This window comes from Episyrphus balteatus, chromosome 3, assembly GCF_945859705.1.
Source record: "Episyrphus balteatus chromosome 3, idEpiBalt1.1, whole genome shotgun sequence".
NCBI classification, from domain to species: Eukaryota; Metazoa; Arthropoda; class Insecta; order Diptera; family Syrphidae; genus Episyrphus; species Episyrphus balteatus.
The window spans coordinates 23,517,564-23,541,011 of record NC_079136.1 but is presented as its reverse complement, the minus strand read 5'-3'; the positions used below and the strand labels follow the sequence as shown (position 1 = coordinate 23,541,011).

At 29.2% G+C, this 23,448-nt stretch overlaps 2 protein-coding genes across 8 annotated transcripts in view; both read right to left on the bottom strand.

Annotated features, from left to right (window-relative positions):
• The window catches only part of LOC129916960 (E3 ubiquitin-protein ligase RNF181 homolog), a 91,999-nt gene that overhangs the window by 13,427 nt on the left and 55,124 nt on the right, over nt 1–23,448 (bottom strand). Inside the window, exon 1 of one of the 5 annotated variants that reach the window (XM_055997230.1) lies at nt 11,967–12,078. The exons of 3 other annotated variants lie outside the window; for them this stretch is intronic. Coding sequence is in view for 1 of the 2 variants with exons in the window: in XM_055997226.1 (XP_055853201.1) it covers nt 259–367 (109 nt within the window). In the remaining variant the exon portion in view is untranslated. Of the gene's footprint in view, nt 1–258; nt 423–11,966; nt 12,079–23,448 lie in introns of those variants that run through there. One more of the 5 variants, XM_055997226.1, reaches the window with a different exon arrangement.
• On the bottom strand, nt 1,207–22,489 carry LOC129916959 (serine/threonine-protein kinase OSR1). Of its 3 annotated transcripts, none has more exons than XM_055997223.1 (2): nt 21,948–22,107; nt 1,207–3,464 (listed from the first exon to the last, which is right to left on the bottom strand). In XM_055997223.1, the coding sequence occupies exons 1-2, from the start codon at nt 21,979–21,981 to the stop codon at nt 1,585–1,587; spliced, it is 1,914 nt and encodes a 637-aa protein (XP_055853198.1). In that variant the 5' UTR covers nt 21,982–22,107; the 3' UTR covers nt 1,207–1,584. The 3 variants fall into 3 exon arrangements, with proteins under 3 accessions (XP_055853198.1, XP_055853200.1, XP_055853199.1); XM_055997225.1 differs by lacking the exon at nt 21,948–22,107 and adding an exon at nt 22,174–22,489 and having other exon boundaries at nt 1,208–3,464; XM_055997224.1 differs by lacking the exon at nt 21,948–22,107 and adding an exon at nt 11,967–12,080 and having other exon boundaries at nt 1,208–3,464.

The following is a 23,448-nucleotide window of genomic DNA, read 5'->3' as shown; positions in this document are numbered from 1 at the left end:
ACCTTGAAAGTTTAAAATCTATTTAAAAAGGAACAAAATGTTGCCAACTAACAATTCGAAATGAAAATAAGAATTGAACAAACTATGAAACATTAATTACGAGCATAGGACATAATTGTGTATGTACAAAATGGCCCTTAACACAAAAAAAAAAAGAAATAAAACACTAAAATAGATTAGGTAAGAGTATAGGTATTTCCAAAACTTACGTGATTCTCAAAGGCAAAAAACTTCTAACTTCTTGAATTTCAAACTTACTTTTTCGTTGTAAATAACAAATCCACTTAAACAAAAAACGTATCGTCTTCGATGATCCTTTTCTTAAAAAGATTTTAACTGCAACTTGCATGCAACCATCACCAATCATTAAACAAAACTATGTAATTGAAAAGTGAAACAAGCTAAAAAAAAAAAATAGTCTTACCAATCTCACTTTACACAAAAAACAAACATTTAAGTAAAATAAATAAAATCTATTTTTCTTAAATAAAATAAAAATGAAAACTAAAAACAAAAAAAAAAAACAAGAGACGGATTTGTTTCTAAATAATTTTTTTTTCATTTCTGTTGAATTTAATTTGATTTTTTTTTTCTTTTGCAAAGGCATTAATTTAATTATTATTATAGTTTTTTTTTTTAATTGTGTACATCAAAGTTTGTTTTTCAGTTTTTTGTATTTTTTTTTTATACATATTTTATATTTATTTAAATTTTTTTTACTTACTAATTTCATTGTTTCTTTCAGTTTTTATTTTTTGTCTAACAAAAATTATTGATTAATATTTGATTTTTCTTCTAATTTTTTTTTTTATTACCTTTTCTAGAGCGTTATATAAAATTTAGTCTGCATTTCAGTACTAGGTTTTTTTGTATTTCTTTATTTTTTGTATTCTTTACATTTAATATTACAATAATCAATTAAGCAATTCATGTATTTTTATTACATTTATTTTTTTATTTTATTTAAATTTTCCTTGCTTGCTATATTAAGCTATAAAAATTATGAATATTATACTTTTTTTTTGTTTGTTTAACAATTAAAACTAAATTAAATGTATAGGGATTTAAATTTTTTGCATGTTCACGTTAATTTATTGTTTTTTTTTTTTTTAATTTAATTTTTAAATATATAAATGAAAATATTTATAGTAAATAAACAAAACAAAAAAAAAATAATAATTAAACAGTGCTTTTTTTCTTGTTTAGCTTACATGTTTTTTTTTTTTTCATTTTTAATTGAAAAGTAAGAGCTAAATTATGTAGCTTAATTTATTTAATTAAATTATATTTAAAGAAAAAAAAATTAATAATTACGAAATATAATAATAGTAATATTTTTTTTAATTTTTATAAATAGAAGTGATACATTATACTTGCATTTAAACATTTCTTCATCACGCTGACATGAAAAGGAACAGGATGGGAGCAGGAGGAAGAGGGTATTTAATAAAATTTATTTATTAAAAAAAAAAATAATATATAATTAATGTGAATCACCACCATCACTGATAGATGGCGTTTGGGGAGACATTGAGAGGGAAGAGGGGGTTAGTTAACGCAGGCTTGTTATTATTTTAAGCCTATTTAGTCTATTATCGATATTTGGGCAAAGCCAACTAATGATTTTTCATCAGGAACCTCGCCCGGCTGGATACCAGAACTCAGTTGGAACGTAATAGACTTCATTTGATTTCGCAGCTCTATCAGCTTTTGCAGATTAATAGCCATAGGATTTGTGTCCAAATTATCGACGAGGCCAGCTTCAACCAGCTCGGCGGCAATTCCATCGGCAGAGTCTTTTCCGACGGCGAATTCAAATCGAATGTCGTGCAACTCTCGCTTGATATTTCGCATTCGCAAAACAAGATTCACTGGTGGTGCATCACCTGCTGCATTTAATGTAGCCGCCGCCGCAGTCGCTGCTGCTGATACTGCTGCCTCACTTGTTGCCGAATCAGCAGGCTCTGAGGTGCACGTCATGGTTCGTTCGGAGAATTCCGAATGCTCTTCACGTTCACTGTCCGACGAGTCGCCTTGTTCCAGACGATTGATCGGACGATCATCAGATTCAGAGTCTGAGGAATGCTTGCCATTGTCCTCTTCTTCGCTAGACCACACCCATTCGCCGGTAACTGTTCGGTGAAGTCGTCCCGACGCACCGGGTTGTCGACGCGAGGCCTTATGCACTCGGGTCTCCATTGAAGGTGCTGTCGTCAGCAGGGTTTGGGTGAGATATTTGCGGTCCTTGGCTTTTTTGAAGAAGGCATGTTTCAGCAGTTCGTTGGCGGTTGGTCGCTTCGAGGGCTCCTTCTGCAGACATTCGACAATCATTTTGCGGAAAGTCTTGCCATAAGATTTGTACTGATCCTTGTCTTCCGAACCAGTGTCGAGGGTTGGTGGATCGTTTTGTAGAGTTAGCATGAGAACTTTCATAGGTGGATACCTGTGGTAGGGTGCAGTTCCAGTCGCCATTTCGATTGCCGTAATACCGAAGGACCAAATATCCGCCTTGAAATCGTAACCATGATCTTGTTCCATCACTTCGGGAGCCATCCAACAAGGAGTGCCGACAAAAGTGTGCCTGACTTTTTGGCGGGACAAATCTCGACCGGTAGCGAGCCAGGCACTAACGCCGAAATCAGCAATTTGAACAGTGCCATCGTCACCGAGGAGAATATTACCAGCTTTGATGTCTCTGTGAATTTGTCCATTCAGGTGAAAGTACTCCAGACCTTTGAGTACTTCTTTCAAGACAGTTGCAATAGTTGGCTCATCGAAAACACCATGTTTACAATTTGACGTTCGCATCTTGTGTTTGATAATATCAAGGAGACTTCCACCTTCTAGCAGACGTAGAACAAGCCACAATTCTTCACGTACCACAAAGCTTGTGTGATAGGTTACGACATTTTCATGATTACACGATGACATGGCTTGAATTTCCTTCAAAAGTTCATCCATGGATGTGTTCCATTTTTCGAGATTTATGCGTTTGATGGCACATTTCTCGTTTCGAGGCAGGCAGAGAGCAGCATGTACCACAGCTGTGGCACCCACACCAATAACATCACGCAACTCATAATCGTCCTTACTGTTGGGCCAGGGAATTTTCTCAGCTGGACCAGCTGGTGGGGGGGCAATACTGTTTGCGGCGGCCATTGTTGTGTCTGGCGATGAACTGTTTGAACGAATTGAAGTGCTTGACTTGGAATAAGCTGTTGAAGAATTAATGCGGCGAATAATCCTTTTACTGTTGATGGCAGTTGGTTTTGTTGTTGTTGTTGTTGTTGGTTGCTGGACGATTACACTACAACTGGGATCGTCGTCTGGCGGCGGAGTTGGTGGTGGTAATGTTGTTACAGGCGGCGGTTGTGATTCCCGCTTGTCCCGTTGGAAACCGCAAATGAAAGGTGTTGTACTGTGCTTGAAGTAGGTTGTTGCTGATTTGGTGGAGAATGCAACTTCTGAAATAGTCAGGTAAAGAAGAAGCCTCTTATGGTTTTTGTCTTTTTTTTTTTTTTTGTGTTTGATTTTTTTTTATATAAATTTGTTTTGTGTTAATGTTATGCATATTTTGAATGGATTAGATTGCGATACAAAAAAAAAAAGAAAATAGAAAAGTGAAACAAGGATCGATGGATGTAGGATTAAGTTGTGAAAATGGATTATTTATTAGTAAGAAGTTGAATGAGTAAGTATAGGAGATACAAAGGAGCTAATAAGCAATGGGAAATAAAATGAGTAACTACTTCAAATAATTGTGTTTTCATGTTGTAAAAAAGCTTTTTCATGCCTAAATGATATTCTGCGGAAATAAAGGAAATCAACCTCGCAATATGGCCTAAGGAGCATGTTTCTAAAGCTCAGGATTGTAAGATGTGTGGAAAAAAAAAGGTATCAATAGTAAAACATCGTATAACTATTGCGTTCATTTAACTGTGAACTAGTTTTCTAACTCTAATTTAATTTGGTTCGTCTTTTTCATCACTCTAAACACTTGTCCTTAACATTTATTTCCAAATACTGGCGTAAAATAACCTTTAGCTCAAAGTTCGAAGACTAGTAACAAGAGAGTCATTATTATTTACAACAAGTACATTAGAAAAAGACTTGGAAATTTAGACAACCCCATAAATGTGGTTAATAAGGACTGATTGAATCAGGAAGGCAACAAAAAAAAAAAAAAAAACAGAAAAATGCTTTAAAGTTCTGAGAAAATTAAGAACTTCCAACCACCACCAATATCTCGCACACCAGTGATCCTTCTGAAAAAAAAAACTACGAACTCGATGAGTAACGTTTAAGTAAAATATTGCGCAATCAAAGTTATTCTTGAAATTCAATGCAAATATGAACAAGGCCCAAGGCCCACTTCGCACTGGCAATCGCATAAACGGCAACGAGAACGCGGTTGCTCGGTTTGCTCCAAAAATAAAGTGCTTTTTACCTTAAAAAAATTACAATGATCTTTGAAAGAGTGGGGCATTTCTATTCTATCACCTTATCGACGAAATTGAAGCGCAAACTTACAGCCAAAAAAAAATTTCTACCCCGAAATTTTTCAAAATATACCAACTCAAAGAAAAATCTACCAAAGTTAAATTTTCTTAAACATCACACTTATTAAAAACAAAATATAATTTTTAATTTTTGCTGTATGTTTTAATACATACAAAAAATTATTTGAACTCAATTTTTCATACAAATTAATGCAAATCAAATCTTAACAGGGTTTGCTCTAACAATTTAATATACAAATTTGGAATATTCAAACAAATTTGAATTTCAGCTAAATTTGTAAACATTTTCAGGAGATCTCGTTCGAAAGGATAGAAATCTACCGAACTGAACTGTAGTCTACCAACCTACCAGAGCAATTAAAATCTACCAAATTTTGGTAGAATTCTACCAAAACGTTAACCGTGCTTGTGGCAGGTCTTAAAAAGGTTAAAAGTTGTGCTCTCTTAAAGAGCAGGTTACAATTCACAACAAAAAATAATGTTTGTGTCTCTCACAAGTTTTGACTGTGGGGTAGAACCGGGTTGTTAGTCTTAAGCTATAAAAAAATGAAAGGAAAACAATTGTTTTTTAATATTAATTTACCCTTTTCCAAATCAAATTCACCTTTTAAAACTAAATGTTTGAACTTATCAATTCATTCGTTACATTCACCTTATAAATAATATAATATCTGCTTCACTGCCATTTTCTTTAAACCTGAAGGGCTCAATCCTGGTAATTCGATGGCAAGAACTCAAGAAATAAGTTTTTTGAAAGAAACCGAATAACGACTTTGTTTTAGAAAAATTTAAAGTTCAAAATTACGGTTCAACCTTTAACAAATCAAATAGCTTTCACGGCAAAGTGACACGAGTTAAAATTCAAACATTTTCAGAACTTTTTAAAGTTTTTAGAAACAATGGAATGTTAATGAAAATTGAAAACTACACTACGCGAAAACTTCAAGAAAAAAGGAAAGTGCCAATTTGACAGGTATGTATATAGTTCTTTCTTATTTTTTTTGCACTCTTTTCTCAAAAAAAAAAAACATTTTTGTTTCGATCAAAAAAAAAAAAAATCAAAAGCAACAAATCTAATTATCAAAAAATTTAAATTTTATTTCTTAGGAGGGTGAAATTGGCTTGCAAATGAATGAATCGTTTTGTCATTGTCAACAAAGTCGAAACATGGTAGAACTGTCTTCTAACACTTCTGCTGGCCAAAATATTAAGCTGAATATTTAACTTTACTCTTCGACCAACAAAAAAAAAAAGGAGTAAAATTAATATTTAATAAAATTAATGCTTTCATTACATCTGAATTGTATAAGTTTAAAAAACCGAATTTCGAAAAAAATGGAAGAGAAGTGCTGCCAGGAAAAATAGGCCAATTTATATTTTTACAAGGCTTCAAATAACGTTAATACGAGAGCATTTAATGAAACAGGGTTTAAAAGGAGATGACAATGCACTTGTATGTTGGTGTTGATGTAAGCATACAAGTTGGAAATATGTACTGCAGATGGATTTATAAGCTTTAACAATGAGTTTCAAAATAAATTTGTATAGCCAAAATTCATTGAATGCAATATCAAAAAGCCAATTAAATCCTCTTTCAGCCTCAACTATTTCATTTTATTTACATAATACAGTAATACAAGATTGCCAGTCAATTCTGTTGAAAAGGATATGAAATATTAACTATATTCTTTTTTTTATATACAATTTATTAATTCAGTAATGAAATTAAAATTGATTTGTTTGCTTTTAAACAATAACAATGTTATGTCATCATTCGATAAATCTTATATCCCTTGACTAATTAATAATAAAAAACAAAAAGTTTCGGCTTAAAATGAAATTTCATTTCATTTGGTAACTTTTGTCATTTACATACTATAAAAAAAATCCCAAAACAATAAAGCATTCATTCCATAATAATGATTGTTTGTATATGTACACAACAACAAGTCCTATAGATAGGTTTTTATTTTTTTATTTATTTTCAAGCCACCCCAAATGTTGTAACGGAGCACAATCAAACTGTAACAGAAACTCAAATATTTATCCGCTTACACAGAAAACAGATAGATTGTATAGGTCTGTCTGTCAATTTACCCACCTCGCGAACAATACATTCATTTTTTTTATGTTACAGAACCAATTTTGTCGTTGAAAATGTATTATTTGGTGACTATTTCGAAATAAAAATAAAAAAATAAACTATGTATTAGGTACTACGGAATCCACGTTTTAAAAAATAATAATAGACACTGTTGGGAGAAAAAAATATATACTGTCTGATGTGGAAATGTCCTTCAGAACATGATTTTTTTTTAGAAATGAAGTAAGTAGATGAGAAAATACGAGTTAAAATTAAGTGCGTGGTTTATGCTTCAAAACATCAGAAGTGATATTGTTGTACAGAAAGTAAATACAAAAAAAATATAAAAATAAAATATTAAAGCCAAACAAATTTATCATGATTTGTTTTTGGATTAAAATTTTCAGACAAAAATAAAATCGCCAATTTGTTTTCAAATGAAAAACAAATAAATTGTATTTTTTTTTTTTTTGTCTTGTCTCTTGATAATCAAATGGATTAATGTTCTTAATGGAAAATCAAAAGATGGGTATTTTTATCACAAGTAAATTCTAAAATATTTCAGAAATTACTACAATTTCAGTTAAAGTTGAATAGAATTAGATGATGGCAACAAAGTACTTTGATTAATTTTGTACAAGAGTTACCATTGTTAGAACTATTGGATTTGAATTATCTGAGCATTTGTTTGAGGTAAAAGAGAAAAAAATCATTATAACCTCGTTAAGGGGACATAAAGTGGAAAGGTATATGTCAAATATTTTCGTTAAAAAATTTCGTGAAAACAGTAGATACCTTTAATTAAAAAAAAAGTAAAACACTTTCGAAATTGGCAAATATCTGCATGACTTATCTTCATGACTTTATTTTAAATTATTCTAAATAAAGTTTACCAGTTAAAAAAAAAAACACGTAAATAAAGTTTTCTTTAATGCTTTTTGACTACTACAAGTAAAATACAACTGAAACACATGATAAACTGACACAATTCGGAATGAGGGTTAATCCCAACACAAGGAAAAAGGAGAGATTTCTGGTCAAAGGGTGTTTTTGTTTTGAGTTTTTTGCGTTATTTATGAGAAAAGGTTCCAAAACAACTGACGTACATACATTTTGCTTATTTTTTTAACTTGGTGAAAAAATTCGTTAGTTTAAAGAATTAAGAATTTAAACTGCCTGCAAAATTATCCTTCAGTGAAAGAAGTTGTTAAAAAATACGCTGTATCGCACAATCAGAGACTGCAAAGTCATACTAATTCTGAAATGGAGTCGGTCTTGAATATAAGAAACCATGTTCGGAGATTAAGAAAACCAAGCCTCATGAGCTTATGGTCTAAAAAACATGGGAAAGTATTAAAAGTTTAAACTTCCCCCAAAGTGATTTTACATAGTTAAGAAAGAAAAATCTGATGTCGATCTTTCAAAATTGGTCCTGATTAAGAGGTGGTTTTAGTAGTTAAGAGTCCCACACTACATTGTGCCGAATACTGCCAAGTGTCTTGTCAAAAAAAAGTAAAAGGGTGTTTTTTTTTTAAAGAAAAGATGAAATTGAGAAATGGACCAAAACAAACTATGTAAATCAAAAATTGTACCTCAGTGAAAATTGGTAAAAATGTTTTATTCACCTACGACAGGCACCAAAAATCTAAGCAGTCTATAAAAATATGTTTAGTGAAAGGGTGTATCTTTTGGAATAAGGTTAATCCACAATAAGTTCATTAAAATCAATAGTTTGAATGGTACACATACGCTCTTTATTAAAATTGAATCATTTATTTTCAAAACATGATAAGTCCATAATTTCAAAATTTTCAGGAGAAGAAAAAAACGTTCTATTTTCTTTTGTTAAGGGCCAATTTTTCAATAGTCAGTTAAACAGTCAGTTAGTACTTATTACTAAGGATAGAGAAAAAATCAATTTTTCAACAGGCAGATATAGCTTATTCCTAAGAATAAATCTATCTGCTTCTTTCAGAGACGAATAAAATTATTCTAAGGAATAATCTCAATAAAAATATTGTGTCAGTTGTCAAAGCTGTTTTGAAAGAATTTTGAAAAAAATACAGTGGAAAACAAGAAAACAAAAACAATCATGAATAAAAATGACGTTTAATTTTAAATATTTTTGAATTTGACAATTTTTTTTTGTTATTCTGTGGAATAAATTATTCTTGATTGAAAAATTCAATGTTTTTATCTGATTGTTTATGAGCCTAATAACTTTATTCGTCGAACAGTTAACTGACTGTTTATTAGAAGATTGAAAAATTGGCTCTAAGTGTAGCAAAATGTATAAAAAATATATTTTGTAGAACTTTTACCTAGCTACAGAATATCGTTTGGTATTTACTTTTTGGACCGATTGTTTAAAAGATAAAAAATAAAAACGGTTTTGGACTTATCATACTTTGAAAATAAAAAACGATTCAATTGTGGTATATACCACGGAAATTACGATTCAAATAAGTTTATACATTTTTTCATGTAAAAGGGAGTTTTTTTTCAGGTGTAAACAAAATGGGGGTTTATTGCAAAAAATAAGTAGTAATATTGTTACCCTACTGAAATTCAAAAATTCTGTTGCAATTGAGATTTTAAGCAAGAATCCAAAGTGCCTATACGAATTACATGGTTAAAATGGTAAAAAAATTATGGGCCACTCTAGTGAAATTTGGTAATAACGCTGTATTTGGAATAGAAATCAAGATTTAAAAAAAATAATTTTGAATGAAAGGCTGCTTTTTGTCATAGAGGGGCAAAATTCTGTAATTAGTCCTAGGAACACAATGATTCATATAGAACGGTTAAGAATTAAGAATAAACGTCAATATGTCATCTAAACCAATGAACCTTTGGGTGAAAGGGTGTTTTTTTTTTTTGGGTGAAGGGAACTCACCCAAATCGTAATTGATAAAATATGCGAAAATAAAATTTTTATGTTCAGCTCCATATGAAATTTTTTTATTGTTACCCCCGAAACAAAAAATGTGTTGCACCTGAAACGATTTTGGGTTTTTTGTGTAACATCGAAGTGTTGCGATTATTTTCAAACAAGTTTTTTTTTGTAATTTTTATTTGCTTTTTACCTAAAATTTTATTGCCATTTTTTGACTTCAAATATATTTCAGGAATTTTTTCAATTAACATTTTTTGGAGGAAAACAAAAAATAATACACTTGAACAACAAAAAAAATATTTAAAAAAAATTTAATTTCTTTTTCCCCACTGTTTAACTCATGTTGATTTGTTTACATTTTTCCCCACAATTTCTTTCAAACAATCTCCGGCTATTCTATAAGAGAACTTTTTGTCGTTGCAAAGTGAAGTACACCTTGTGTTATTTAAACTCTCAAGCTGTCTTTAAAAAAAATGTTATAATATCTCAATTCGTTTAAAAAGTCTGATGCTTGCAACCCAAAAAGGCAGATGTGACAACTTTAACTTATAATTTTACGAATTATTAAAACATAAGATAAATAGAAATAAACTTGAGCAATGAGTAAAATGCGTGTTTTTTTTTTTTTTTTTTTTTTTTTTAATATAATGTGTTTAAACATTGAAGATATATTCGATTATACAGTCAGTAAAAAAATTAATCGGTCGTTGATTATCTTAAATGATTCAAATGTAAGAATAATGGCGTTTTCTTTGAGAAAGTTTTTGAATCAATAGCATATGAAGTGCTTGTTTTTCGAAAAATACTTTTTTCACTTTTGTTAAATACACAAACACGTTTATACTTTTCTGGATAAGTTAAATACTAGGAAAACCAGGGGTGGAATCAACTAAAATGATGTTTGACTATCATATTTTTTACTATCAAATTTGATATTTTCAACCATCTGTGTAAGGTGATCATTTTGAGATCATATTTAATTCTGGTTTACTTGGTATCACTTGGGTTTGAAATCTGTCAAACGTCAGTAAATTTCAAAATAACCGATGAAGAGTTTCAGTTTTTCACTTCCATAGTTACAATAATTGAGAAGACAATTATAAAAAAGTAAGTTAATATTTTTTAAACGCTTAAAATAATAATTTATAACTTTAATATCTACCTAGCAAATAAAACTCGAAAAGGATCGCTTAAAAAGAATCCCACAAAATGTTCTATAAACTTTCAATTCAGATGGCACATCCAAAATGTTGAATATACTCAAAAAAGTATCTTATGTTATTTGAAAATTTTGTACGAAATATTATTTTGAAATTATTTTTTTTTGTGTACAAAGGTATGATTGCTAATTACTTTGAGTCGGGGAGGTAAAATATAATTTAATTTGTTCCTCAAGTTTGACTCTTCTATTTTCTATTTCATATTCATTAACTTTATTTTAATTTGTAGGTTTAAAATAATTGCACAGGCACAAAAATATTCATTTTCCCAAACAAAGTAAAAGCACCACGAAAACCAAGAAAAAATATGCTACAAATGTTAAATTGTATCAAATTCACACCTAAATAGGTGTCAGCTGAAAAAGTCAAAAAAATATGATAGTCAATTTTGACTATCATCTTACACAGACGAATTTTCTTGAATTTGAGAGTCAACTATCAAAAATCAGTTTACACGATTCCACCCTAGAGCTAAACACTTGTTTTTTTTTTACATTACATAGTCTTCATAAAACTTTGTAAAGACTTGTAAGAATCCTATCACTCGATATCCTTGCATATTTGAGGTGTATTTGACATAATTCAAAGATTGATTGGAGAAATAATGCCAACAAAAATTAAAATAATACAATGCACTTCAGCAGAATATATAAAAAAAGTCCCCTCGCTTAAAATTCCATGAATTGTATGAATCATCTTCAAAGAAGACCATTTTTCGCTCTTATCTTCTTTCAATTATTACAGTTTAAAGTTCTCAAAACAAAAACAAAATTTAATTTATTTATAATTCAAAAAGCAAAAATATAAATATTTTAATCTATCTATTAGTCATTTGATTTTATTTTGTCATCTATCAAATGTTATGGCATGATTTCAATTTGTCATACTAATATACATAAATACGGCTCCCTTTTTAACTATCATACGACCCAAGATCATGCCTTAAAACCGTGAAAAAAAGGTTTGTTTGATTAACATCACAAAAGTAAAACTAAAAAAATCTATTTATCACTTTCATTTTTTTGTTCGTTCGTTTTCGTTTCGTTGAATCTAGTTAACAGCTTTTTTCTCAAATAAATTTACATCGTTAAGTTATAAAGGGTACAATATACCACATATACACAAGCAAATAGAACTAACACACAAGTTACACAGAAGAGTCTATCTATTTTTTTTTATGAATAGAATAAATATGAAATTTAGAACAAACAAATAGTAATACAAAAAATGATAAATTTATTACTCACAGAATAATGTTATTTGTTTAATTTTAATCCCCGATAGCAACAGTCTTGCACTTGGCGATAATTAAAATCAAGTGATCAACATGCTCGTACACATCTACCACATTCACATACAATTCGTTTAAGTTTAAAAGAAAGTGGAAACAATTATTTTTAATATAAAACAAAAATAAAAAATAAAACAAAAAATCGAAATCGAAAGAAGAACAAGATAAAAAAAAAAAAACAAACAAAACGATTTTCTTGTTTAAGGCGAGACGACGAAAGCAAAATGCGAAAAGAAAAACCGTCTCTCTCTCTGTGAAGTCAGGAACAGTGCCACAAAGACAAAAAAAAAATGAAAAAAAGACCAACAGTTGTTGCAACACCAATTCACTTTACCGGCAATGTTACGCGTCTGACGTCGTGCGTCGTTGGTCGGTCGTCTGTCGTCTTGATCGTGGTTCGTGGTCACATGAATAAAATTGCCACAAATCGATTTTAATCGAGAGCCCGTCTGCGGCTATAGTAGAAGAAACATAACCCAACTCTACCTATATAGAGCGAGCGAGCGCACTTTGGTGGAAAGGGGGTGCATATATCATCAGGAGCCAACCAGATGATGGTAGTAGCAATAGCAATAGCAAAAGGCTGTTGGTGAAGTTCACACTTTCTTAATTGAAATGTTGATTTTCCGAATTCACTTAACGAAATAGTAAACTACTTTCGATTAATTTTTGTCTCTTTTTTTTTTGCTCTGTCGTTTTTCTTTCGGGTCAACTGCCTTTGCTGCAAATCGATAAATTAATGAACCCGTACAAACGAACGAAAACGACGATGAATTCAGAAATTGATAACAATCAATGTTCGATGACAGAAATATTTGACAGGTTTCCTGCTACTACTGATAGGGTTATCGTTAACGTTAAATAAATAGATAACTAAAAGTAACCGACCGTTGTGGTTTTTCTTTTTTCAAAAACCCGTAAAATGGAAATTATATGGAAATAGTCCTGAGTACTATTAAACTAGGAGGTAATTTACTTATAGAATTCACGAAGAGGTGATTGATCGCAACTGTTTTGCAAAGCTAGTACGCACTGTATGAATGAAAGTTTGTGAATACTCCTCGCCAAGTTGTGGCGACGTCAATAGACAGTACAGATAACAAAACCGACGAAGACAATTACGCGTTGTATTGTTATACAGTGGATTCGCTTACTGAAAAAGTTGGAAAAAATCATACAAAAATGTTTTAAACAGTGTTTATTGCAAACGAAGTTACCAACACTGAAATGAAGCACCCTGTACTCCTTAATATTTTCATTATCTTACTCAATTTAAATTAAAGGACGACAACAACTTTAGCTTTATGTGATTTTTGGTAGAAAACAACTAGGTCTTATGTGTTTTTCTTATGATTTTTTGTCAATAGATACCAGCGCTTATTGGAAATTTTGTAACAAGAAGAAATTATTTTTGAATGTAACAAAAACCTAAGGAAAGGCGTCCAATGACGGGTAATATGTATCTTAAATTAGTGGGTAAATGAAATAATTTTAGAGGTGTGTAAGTAAGAAGAAGTCCTTAATCTATTATTTTTCTATTCCTCATTTATGTTTTTTTTTGTGTTCATTCACCTACGATTTTTCTTGGTTTCGATTTTAGTGGCCTTGAAATGAAAAATCTTAGTGTCAAATTAAAAAATCTCCATAGTTTCAATACAAGAATACCTATTTTATAACAACAAGATTTTCTTATCATTAAAATCAGCATTTGCAGGGCTTAGATAAGAAAAAAAGTGCAATCAAGCAGGAAAACGAGTTCGAGAGTTAAGCACACAAGTCGCATTACTTACATACCTTAAACTAACTCACTGCTAAAATATTGGGGATCACTTTTATTTTAGTGTTAAATCCACTTTTGTTAATATTTTGAGAAGATTTTCTTTTAAAAAAATAATACAAAATTTTTATTTATCATTTATTTCAAAAAGATTTCTAAGTTAAACATCTTAAAAAATAAACTTCATTAGTTTTAGTTAAAATTATTACTAGTTAATGTTCCTTTTTTTATATTGAATAATTTGGTTGGTTTATTAATTTAAAAATAAAATGCACGACTGGGTCGCATGAACTTGCTCTTAGAGTTAAAGTTGCTTAAATGTTTAAGACTTTTTATATAGAACTTTGGAAAAAAAATAAAATTCGTTTTTTTTTTAAATAAAATAAAATCTGAAATCAGATTGCCCTTCAAAACAAGTATGCAGTTTTGACTGATATATTAAGATGCATTTTTAGACAAAAAATTTTCAAAATCGTTAGAGCCGTTTTTTAAAAAACTAATTTTTTATAAATAATTTTTTTGAAAAAAAGTTTTAAAATAAAATTGATATGCCATTTTGTAGAAATCACTAATCAACATCTAAAACCAAAATTTCAAAAAAATTCAATGTCCGGTTTTTAAAAATTTGATTTTTCAAAAAAAAAATTTCAAAATTTTTTTAAAAATCCAAAAATTATTTTTTTCGATATTTTATTTTTTTGCTTATACTTGAATCATATAAATGCTTCTTTACAAAAAGTTTCGTTGAAATCAAATAAGCACTTTCGGAGATAATCGGATTTGAAAAAAAAGGTTGTATGGCAGGTACCGTTAATAATGATTTTCAAAAAAAATTTTTTTTATTAAAAGATAGAACTTGTCTTTAAACTTATATTTGAATTTTTTAAACAAAATCGTTGGTGCCGTTTTTGAGAAATTTCAATTTTACTATATGACGGTATATGACAAGTACCGTTATTTTTGGTCCAAAAAAATTAATTCCAAAAACCCTTTTGTAGAGTCGCCAAATAAATAAAGCTACATACCAAGTTTGACATCAATCGGTCCATCCGTTTAGGCTGAAGTTTCGTTTACAGACTGACAGACGGACTTCCGGGACCCACTTTTTTGGCATTGTCTACCATCGTAATGTCATGAAGAAATGTTATCTCAACTTTTTTTTTTGTACGAATGCATAACTTGATATATAGTACCTACATATATCGAAAGTAAAAATGCAAGATGCTGTTTTGCTTAAAACATGTCCGGTATTTTATAAATAGATTACGCGAGCCTAACGATACAGACGGTTACAGTTGGAGTATTTGTAATAAATCTTCCTAAAAATGAAAAATAGTGCCAAAACTTATGTTTCAAATGAATCGCTTATTTCAGAAACAGCATAAGTCCATTTTTCCGAAAATTTTTTTTTTTGAGATTTCTCATTTATGTATAGTTATTCATCTCCTGGAAAAAAATTAAGTATGTCAGCTTTAAAATTATACATCAATGAAGAGGTAAAGATTTAATCTATCTACTGCTATTTTATTGATTAAAATCAGAAGCAGGGTTCAAAAGATATAGCTAGATGAAAACAAAAGTTTTACCAACAAAAATTCTTTTTGAGCAGAAACGACATAAGTCCAGCGACTTTAAAGGCTTAAAAACCCGCTAATACTTGAAAAAAGGTTTATATTTTTAAGGTTTTTGTGGAGTGTTGTGGAGTTTTAACATAAAAAACAGTTTTTTGTTGCTCCTGAAAAGTTGGTGCTCATGGACTTATGCTGTTTCTGAAATAAACTATTCAAATATGCTAAATTACATAGTAAAACAATAAAGCCGCTAAAAGAATAGCAAGACGATATTTAAAACACGTCTTCGTCGAAGACATAAACGAACTTTCTGAACTGAGACTAGTTTTTATAATAAAAAAGACTTATTTTTGAAAGGTTTCTAACCTTAAACAAATATCTATCTTTCGTTAAGGGAAACAAATTGCCAGGTCGGAAAAATCTAGTATTTAATGAATTATATTTTCAAAATGAATGGCATATGCATATAAATGGAGTGACATTTCAAAAACGTATAAAAACATTTTTTGTCCCTTCTTAGAGAACAGAAAAAAACAAACCTTTTTTCAGTTTTAAACCAACTTTGACGGTTTTTATCAAGCATTTAAATTTGGGTTGTATTTAATTTTAATAAAATGACCATTGATTTAATTCTCTTTTAAAACAATCAAATCTCATTTAATTTTCGGTCGATCTTTTCTTTTTGTATGGAAAATTTAGACATAGAATTATTACTATAGATTCTCTATCGCTGCTTTTATAAACTGATTCAACTATAACTTTCATACTTCATATTTAAAATGCATTAAAACTAAATTTAAATTGAAAATTAAAAAAAAGTACGTATACACCACAGTGAACATTTTCAACATGTGTTTCTTTTTTATTTATTTGCAACATTTTTAAGAACATTATATGTGTATATCATCATATTGTATGAAAATGGTTGACTTCTTTTTATTGATTGGAATGATTTTGAAGATTATGGTAAATCTCTTCAAACAGAATGAAATACATTTTTTTTTTCGAATCAAAAGCTTACAAGTGCAACATGTATCTAATAAGATTAAAAATTTACACATGTTTGGCTAACAACTTAATTTTATTTGCTACAATTTAGGAGCAAAAAATATAAACATATTCCACTGTACAACAAGCTTATCGAATCTTTTTTTTTTGTTTGGTTGTAAGTGGGGACAAAAGATAAGTTTATGTTTGTACACAAGCCACATGTAAGTTATGTTTATTTTTGCGTATACAAAAGATAGACGAACATGTGTATAGATAAAACAAAAAATAAATGATTTATAGTTAAATATTGTTATCAAATATACATTAATTTGCCAGTCAAATACATTTTGGGTACAGAATATTCTATTCACATTTAAATGAGTAATCTTAAAGAACGTATTCTTGTTCAATTCTTTGTTCTTGTTTCCTTCCTTTCAACCAACAACCACCATTGACCATTGCTGATAAGAAAAACTATATTGACCGTGGTCATGGGCGTTCTATGACATTCATTATAAAAAAATAAGGTAAATGATTCGCAAGTTTCACATGTCGACATGCACCATTTAAAAATATTCAATTCATTCGCTCCTAATCGAAATCACAAATTGTTTTTTGAGGTGGCGTCATATTTAATTATTGTTATATTTCTTTTTCAAACAAATATTTTTTTTAATCAGATGTTTGCAGGTTAAATAAGTTTATAAGGGTTATAAAAGACAAAAGAAAAAAAAATGGAAATTTCTGTGGCGTATTTATGTATGTATATTGGAAGACATTATAGAAATTCGAAGAAGAATCTTTTGAGACAAATTAATTAATAATAAAAAAAAAAATGCAATTGTGTTCATGTGACTTTTTTCTCAATCACGCGGTTAAGGTTCTCGAGTGTCATAACACTCGTAAACATTTATTAATTAGAAGTGTGGTGATATTTATTTCAATTAAGTTGAAACTTCATTTAAAGTAGGTTTTAGTCTACCATAATAATAATAGCCATGATAAGTGGCTATGGAAGAAGGAAATATACAAAACTAAGAACTAATTCATTGATTATGAATTATAGCGAAATGTTAAAGACTCAAGTTTCTTAAAATTATTGAAACTTTGTGAAATTGTCGTAAAGTGCTATGAATCAGAAATTTAAAGAACGCACAAGTTCAATGGTACTTTTTTTCGCACTAAACTCTAAAGTGGTCTCAAAACACTTTTTAAAATAAACTGCACGAGACAGTACAAGTAGGATTTGTTTACAGAATCGAGAGATTGAGTAGACATGAGTTAATGAATAATACAATCGATTATTGGTAACAGAAAACGCTGATAAAAAATGTAATCATCTGAATAGAACACTGGAGTTTGTTTTTCTGCGAAATTATAATTCACACAAACATTTTTATTGATTATAATTAAAAGAAACTAAGATATTTTTGATGTTTTGCTTGAGTAAGATATGTATAAACCATTTGTTTATTAACAGCTAGTCTATTTAAGTATTTGCTGAAATATGTATGTCGCAAATTTTTCTTAAATCTCTTTTTGGTAAATTAAAAAAAAAATTGTGGACAAATTTACCATTTGTCAATTTTGTGCTCTAAAAATCTGTTGCATCGTAAATTTAATCTCTTAAAAAATTTGACATTTTCTTATTTCCATAAATAAAATATATTTTATGCCGGAGACAGATGTTCAAAAGATAATTACATGAAAATACAAATATTTTTCTAATTTTTTTTTTCTCTTTCACTGAAAATACGAATATGTATATTTTGGGTAATAAACACACAGGAAGTGTCAAACAAGAAAAGAAATCGAAAATCTTATTTCCAAAAATACAAGTGATTCAAATGAAATAATCTTAAACATGCAAAATACTTTACAAACAAACATGCAATCGATTTTAAGAGTAAAATGTTAAATAAGAAAACATAAACAGGGTTTAATATTTTTGGCGCCCAAATTTGACAATTCGATTATTTATTTCAACCAAAATGCAAAATATTGAATTATTTTAATTATTTCTTTATCTTGAGAAAAAGTATGAGGGAATGGTTAAATATATGATTTTGTATAATTTTAATATTTATGTTATTTAAAATGCGAAAATGTCATTTCGAAAATGATTAATGGATTACTTATATTTTCGCTTTTTTTTTTTTCTTAAAATTGACAGAAGAAGAAATTTTTATCGGCTTTTGTTGAACTATTGCAATTTTTTGACTTTTTGTAAGTCATTTTGAGAAAAAAGCGAAGAGCACCAAAGTATGGAAAGTTTGGAAAAATTGATGTTGTTGTTTGCTTATTTCTTCTATTAATTTAATAACTATTTAATTTATTATAAAAAAAATTGTTAAAGTGGAGTGTAAAAAAAAGTGGCTACTTTTTTTAAAACTTCATTTAAAGCTTAAATAAATAAACATTTAGAAGCAATAGAAAAATTTTGATTGGGCAGAAAATTAAAAATGTTTAATTTTATTTGAAGCTCGTAGAACCAGCCTTTTAAAGGCTTCGTATATAAAAGTATATTTTTAAGAACAATTTTAAAACATGGATTTATGTTAGGTACTGTTTTTTTTACAATTTTAAATTAAAAATGCAAACCTAGCAAGCAAAACAGCTAAGCAATTAACTATTTTGAAATGTTATCTGATTTCAGCACTAAGGCAATTAAGTTGAATATTACATTACGAGACATTAAAAGAACAGGGGAATTTCAAACTGTTTTTTTTTTTTTCGCAGGAAATTATATCTCGATTTCAATAAAATATTGATTACACTGGTCTGCAAGGAAATCCTCCTTTAAATATAATTATATTTTTCTAAAGGATTTTTGTATGCTGATTCCGAATTCGAAGTCAGAATTGACCTAGCACGTCACGTTTTTTTGCTGTTTGCGAAGAAATATTTTGGCATAATTTAATCTTTTTCAATTAAAATTGTTACGGTTTATGAAAGAACTTATTTTTTTCTTTCAAATTCAGTTTCAATCTTCTCAATATCTCTTTTCTTCTCCGAGATATCTTAATTTAAGTAAGTTTAGTAGGTTTGGCATATCTTACCATAAAGAAACTGATCTCTAAAAATTAATATATCTTTCTCATTAGAATAGAAAAAAAATTTCATTAGAACAAAAGTATACTTTTCTAATGGACTTTAGTGTGCTGATTTTGAATCCGAACTCAAAAAATTTCAGTCAGCTCGGGTTTTTGAGATATAGTAGTTTTTTTTTGAGATTTATTTAAAAAAAAAACTTGATTTTGTGATAATTTAATGCGAATATCTCAAAATCCTGACGTAATAGAATTTTTTTGACTTCGGATTCTTACTCAGCACATCAAAAACTATAAGAAAAGTATACTTTTGTTTCTAGGAGAAACAAATCTGAAGCTTTTCAACGCAGTTTATCGAATGGTTTATTATAAATAAGATATTTCTAAATAGAAAAATAGCATATAAAATTACAAAACACGTACAAATTTTGTTTGATGTATTTTAATATGGTTTTTTTTTACATATTTGCATTTTTAAATATAATGTTCGCTGATATTTTACATTTTCCTTAATTAAGGTGTTTTTGTTCATGTAAGATTTTCTAAAAAGTGAAGCATTTCGATATTTCTGCTTTTTTGTCAATCAGTATTTTAAAATATGAGTAAACATTAATGTAAAAAGACATATTTGGTGTCAATCGATAGGTCATATTATGAGTAATAAGTCCTCCAAATTTGAGCTCAATGCAACAAATAATTTTAATTTTATACAAGTTCAAATGAATCTAAAAGGGTTATTTTTTAGAAACTACCCAAATTTTTTCAAAAATCATTTTTACAAAAATGGTACCTGATAGAATTTTTCTGAAAGCAGATTTAGATTCAGAAAAGACTAATCTTTTATAATATCAAAAAATTATTTAAAGGAGAAAAAAAAGTTAAATTTTGCAGACCAGTGTTATTATAATTTTTCAATTTGTTACAAAATTAAGAACAAAAAACGAATTTTTAAAGATTTTCTCGATTTTTGGACCTCAAATATCTACTAAACGGTTAGATAATTCAAAAAAGTGTATTTAACCTTTTTTGTAGAGCGTTCAATTTTCTACAAGAATATGTAAAAAAAATTGGCTAAAAATTCAATTAATAAAAAAAATATTTTTTTTAGTAGAAGCTTGATGTAAAAATGGAAAATTGAAAAGCGGAGGACCTTCCCATTAAGATAAAGAGCTCATATGTGGTGAGTATATCCTAAAGGTGTCTAGCAATCGAGTTTTCGAAGTACCAAATAAAAAAACGAATTTCGATTTTTTGAGCCACCCTACTGATCATGCTATATTTTTTTTTTTTCAGGTATCAGTTTCAAGCTAATAATAAAGATGTATTCAGAGAGAACAATTGATTGTCGAATTCGTTAGGCGCATATTTTACTCAATTCTACCTGTGTTCAAAGATTAAAAAGTGGCCTCTTAGTGTGACACTCTACACTAATTTTGACTTCAAAAATGGAGACAAACAAATCCTTGTCATACAGTTAAATGCTTTAAAGGTTTACGCTCTGTAAAATAAACATGTCCTTTTGGACATATGAAGATATTATTTTAACACAAAAAGAACTTTGAGATTTTTAAAACTGCATATTTTTCCCCGAAAAAAAAACTTTCTAAATTTGAAAGTCAAATTTGACTGAGTCTATAGTTGGTATAGTTTCCCATTTCAAAAAAAAGTGTAACTTTGTAAGAAATCAATTTTTACTTTTAATCACTTAAATCAGCGAAAATTAAAAAATTAAACACCGAAAACCATCAATTATTTTCTCTTGCAAAATAAAATAGAAAATTTAATAAAGATGTATTTATTTTCAAAATATGTCACCACCAATGTCACACACAAAAATAAAAAAAAAAAAAAACAAATATACAACAAAAAATATTGCATTATGACCACCATCATATTTGCATATACAAATATTTGGCTTTAAATTTTGAACTTGTAGATCATTTATCAACAGACAGAAAATAAATGTTAAAAAAAAAAGAATTAAAAAGAAAAAAATTATAAAAACATTAATCTATTTATAGAGATACAACTCATGTCTCTCTCACATGTACACATTTTACAACTTGTAGGTACATTCTCTGCATTAAAAAAATTAAATAACCGCGTGGGAAAAAAAATCTAAAAAAAAAAAACAAAATCAAAACAACAACATATCAGAGCTAATGTTTACTAATTACAATAATGTCGCATTGCAATTACCGCACAACAAAAAAAAAAAATTAAAAAAAAAATGTACTCAAAGCAAAACAAAAGCATTCCCTCTAAATCACTTTACTACATTATCTCTACCCTAAATTCATTATTATTACAAAGAGCAAAAGCAAAACGATGCACAGGCTATTTTTTGTGTGTTTAAATTGACTGTCAGTGTGTACAACTGGGCGGAAATATTTCAAAAAAAAAATAAATAAACAACAATGAAAACAAAAAAATTAATGTAATGATTTTTTTTTTAGTACCAGAAAAAAAAAATGATTTGTGATGAATGACAAAATAAGTTGTAAGTGTTTTTAATTAAATTAAATAAAAAAAAATAAAAATTCACAAACTTTGTTTAAAACATAAGACGTCGAATATTTTCATGTCCTTTCAAAAAGGGATGACAGAAGCTGATGCTTATATCACAAACAAAATCTCACACACTTTTTCTACTGAATTTGTTTGTTATTTAAAACACAACAAATTTTAATTTAGCCAAAATATTAAAACACTCAAATTAAAAATTTACAAAAAAAAAAAAACACTAAATGTTTATTTGAGGTTTTAAATTACTACTTGAGGTTAATAGCAGTCGCGCACAATCTGAGGACTCCTACAACTGAGATTCGCAATCAATCAGAAGCGATTAAATTCTGTAACTTCCGCGGGTTATTTTTGATACTTGATATATTCATTAAATATTGTATCTTTTTTTTGTTAATTTTTTTTTTGAGTCAACACTGACCGATACAAAGAAGATACACTCAAAAGATATGTTTATTATTTACGGTTGGTTGGTCTGAATCAGCGGCAATATGCGTTCTTTAAATATAAATCTGAAGCGCGCGTGCAACCAACCCTCAACTCGTCAACAGTTTAAACTCGAATATAAAAAACTCCAAGTCAAACAATTTAAGAAAACAAATAAAATTAACACACTCCTACAACTTTTATCTTTTTTTTTTGAACAACAAATCATCAATCAACGATTAACACAGTGCCAAAGATCAAATCAGATATATTATAAAGATCATCAAGAGAAGATTTTAAGATATTGTATCTATAAAAGTTAGAAGGGACCAAAAGAGGACACACTTTTTAATATTTTGTTTGATATTTTATATTGATTGATCATAAGGTGTGCGAGAAGAGCGAATTTTATTCACGTGCCGTTCGTTCTATCGTCTTGATTTTTCGTATTTTATCTGACGCTAGTGACCAAAACAAATCGACTATTGGCCGCGGACATTTCTACACACTATTTAAGTACATAGCATGAATGTTAATTGCGGTCGTTGAAGTTGCCTGCTTACCGCCACCGCGCCGCCGAACACCGCTGCCACTTAGATAGATAGATATATACCAACCGTCACCGTCTCTCACCGTATAGTTTTAGGTCGACGTAGTCGTCGTAGCGTCTATCGCGCGCGTTTCAGAGCGGAAAAATTTAAATATACTTATACAAGTATGAGCACATACGGTATAAAGTGTATATAATATTTTTATATAAGTTTATAACTGAAGTAAACTTGCAATAATTATGTTCCGAGGAAAGGTCCCTCTTGTGTCGAGAGTCGAGAGATCGAGAGACCGCCACCGGACCGAAATGCTGCTGCTTTAGATGAAGTGCGGCGGCCGGCGCGGCAGTGCGATGGAGACGGTTTAAATTTTTTTCTTCATACTATATGTATAGTGGCCATGACGCAGGTAATATAGTCAGTCTCAAGCAAAAAACTTACAGAGCACGATGATAGTGTTTTTTGCAATAAATGAAATTTTAAATCGAAAAAGAAGCATAGCAAATATGGTATGGAGAAAAACATTTATGAACTTACCCTATGGCAACTTAAT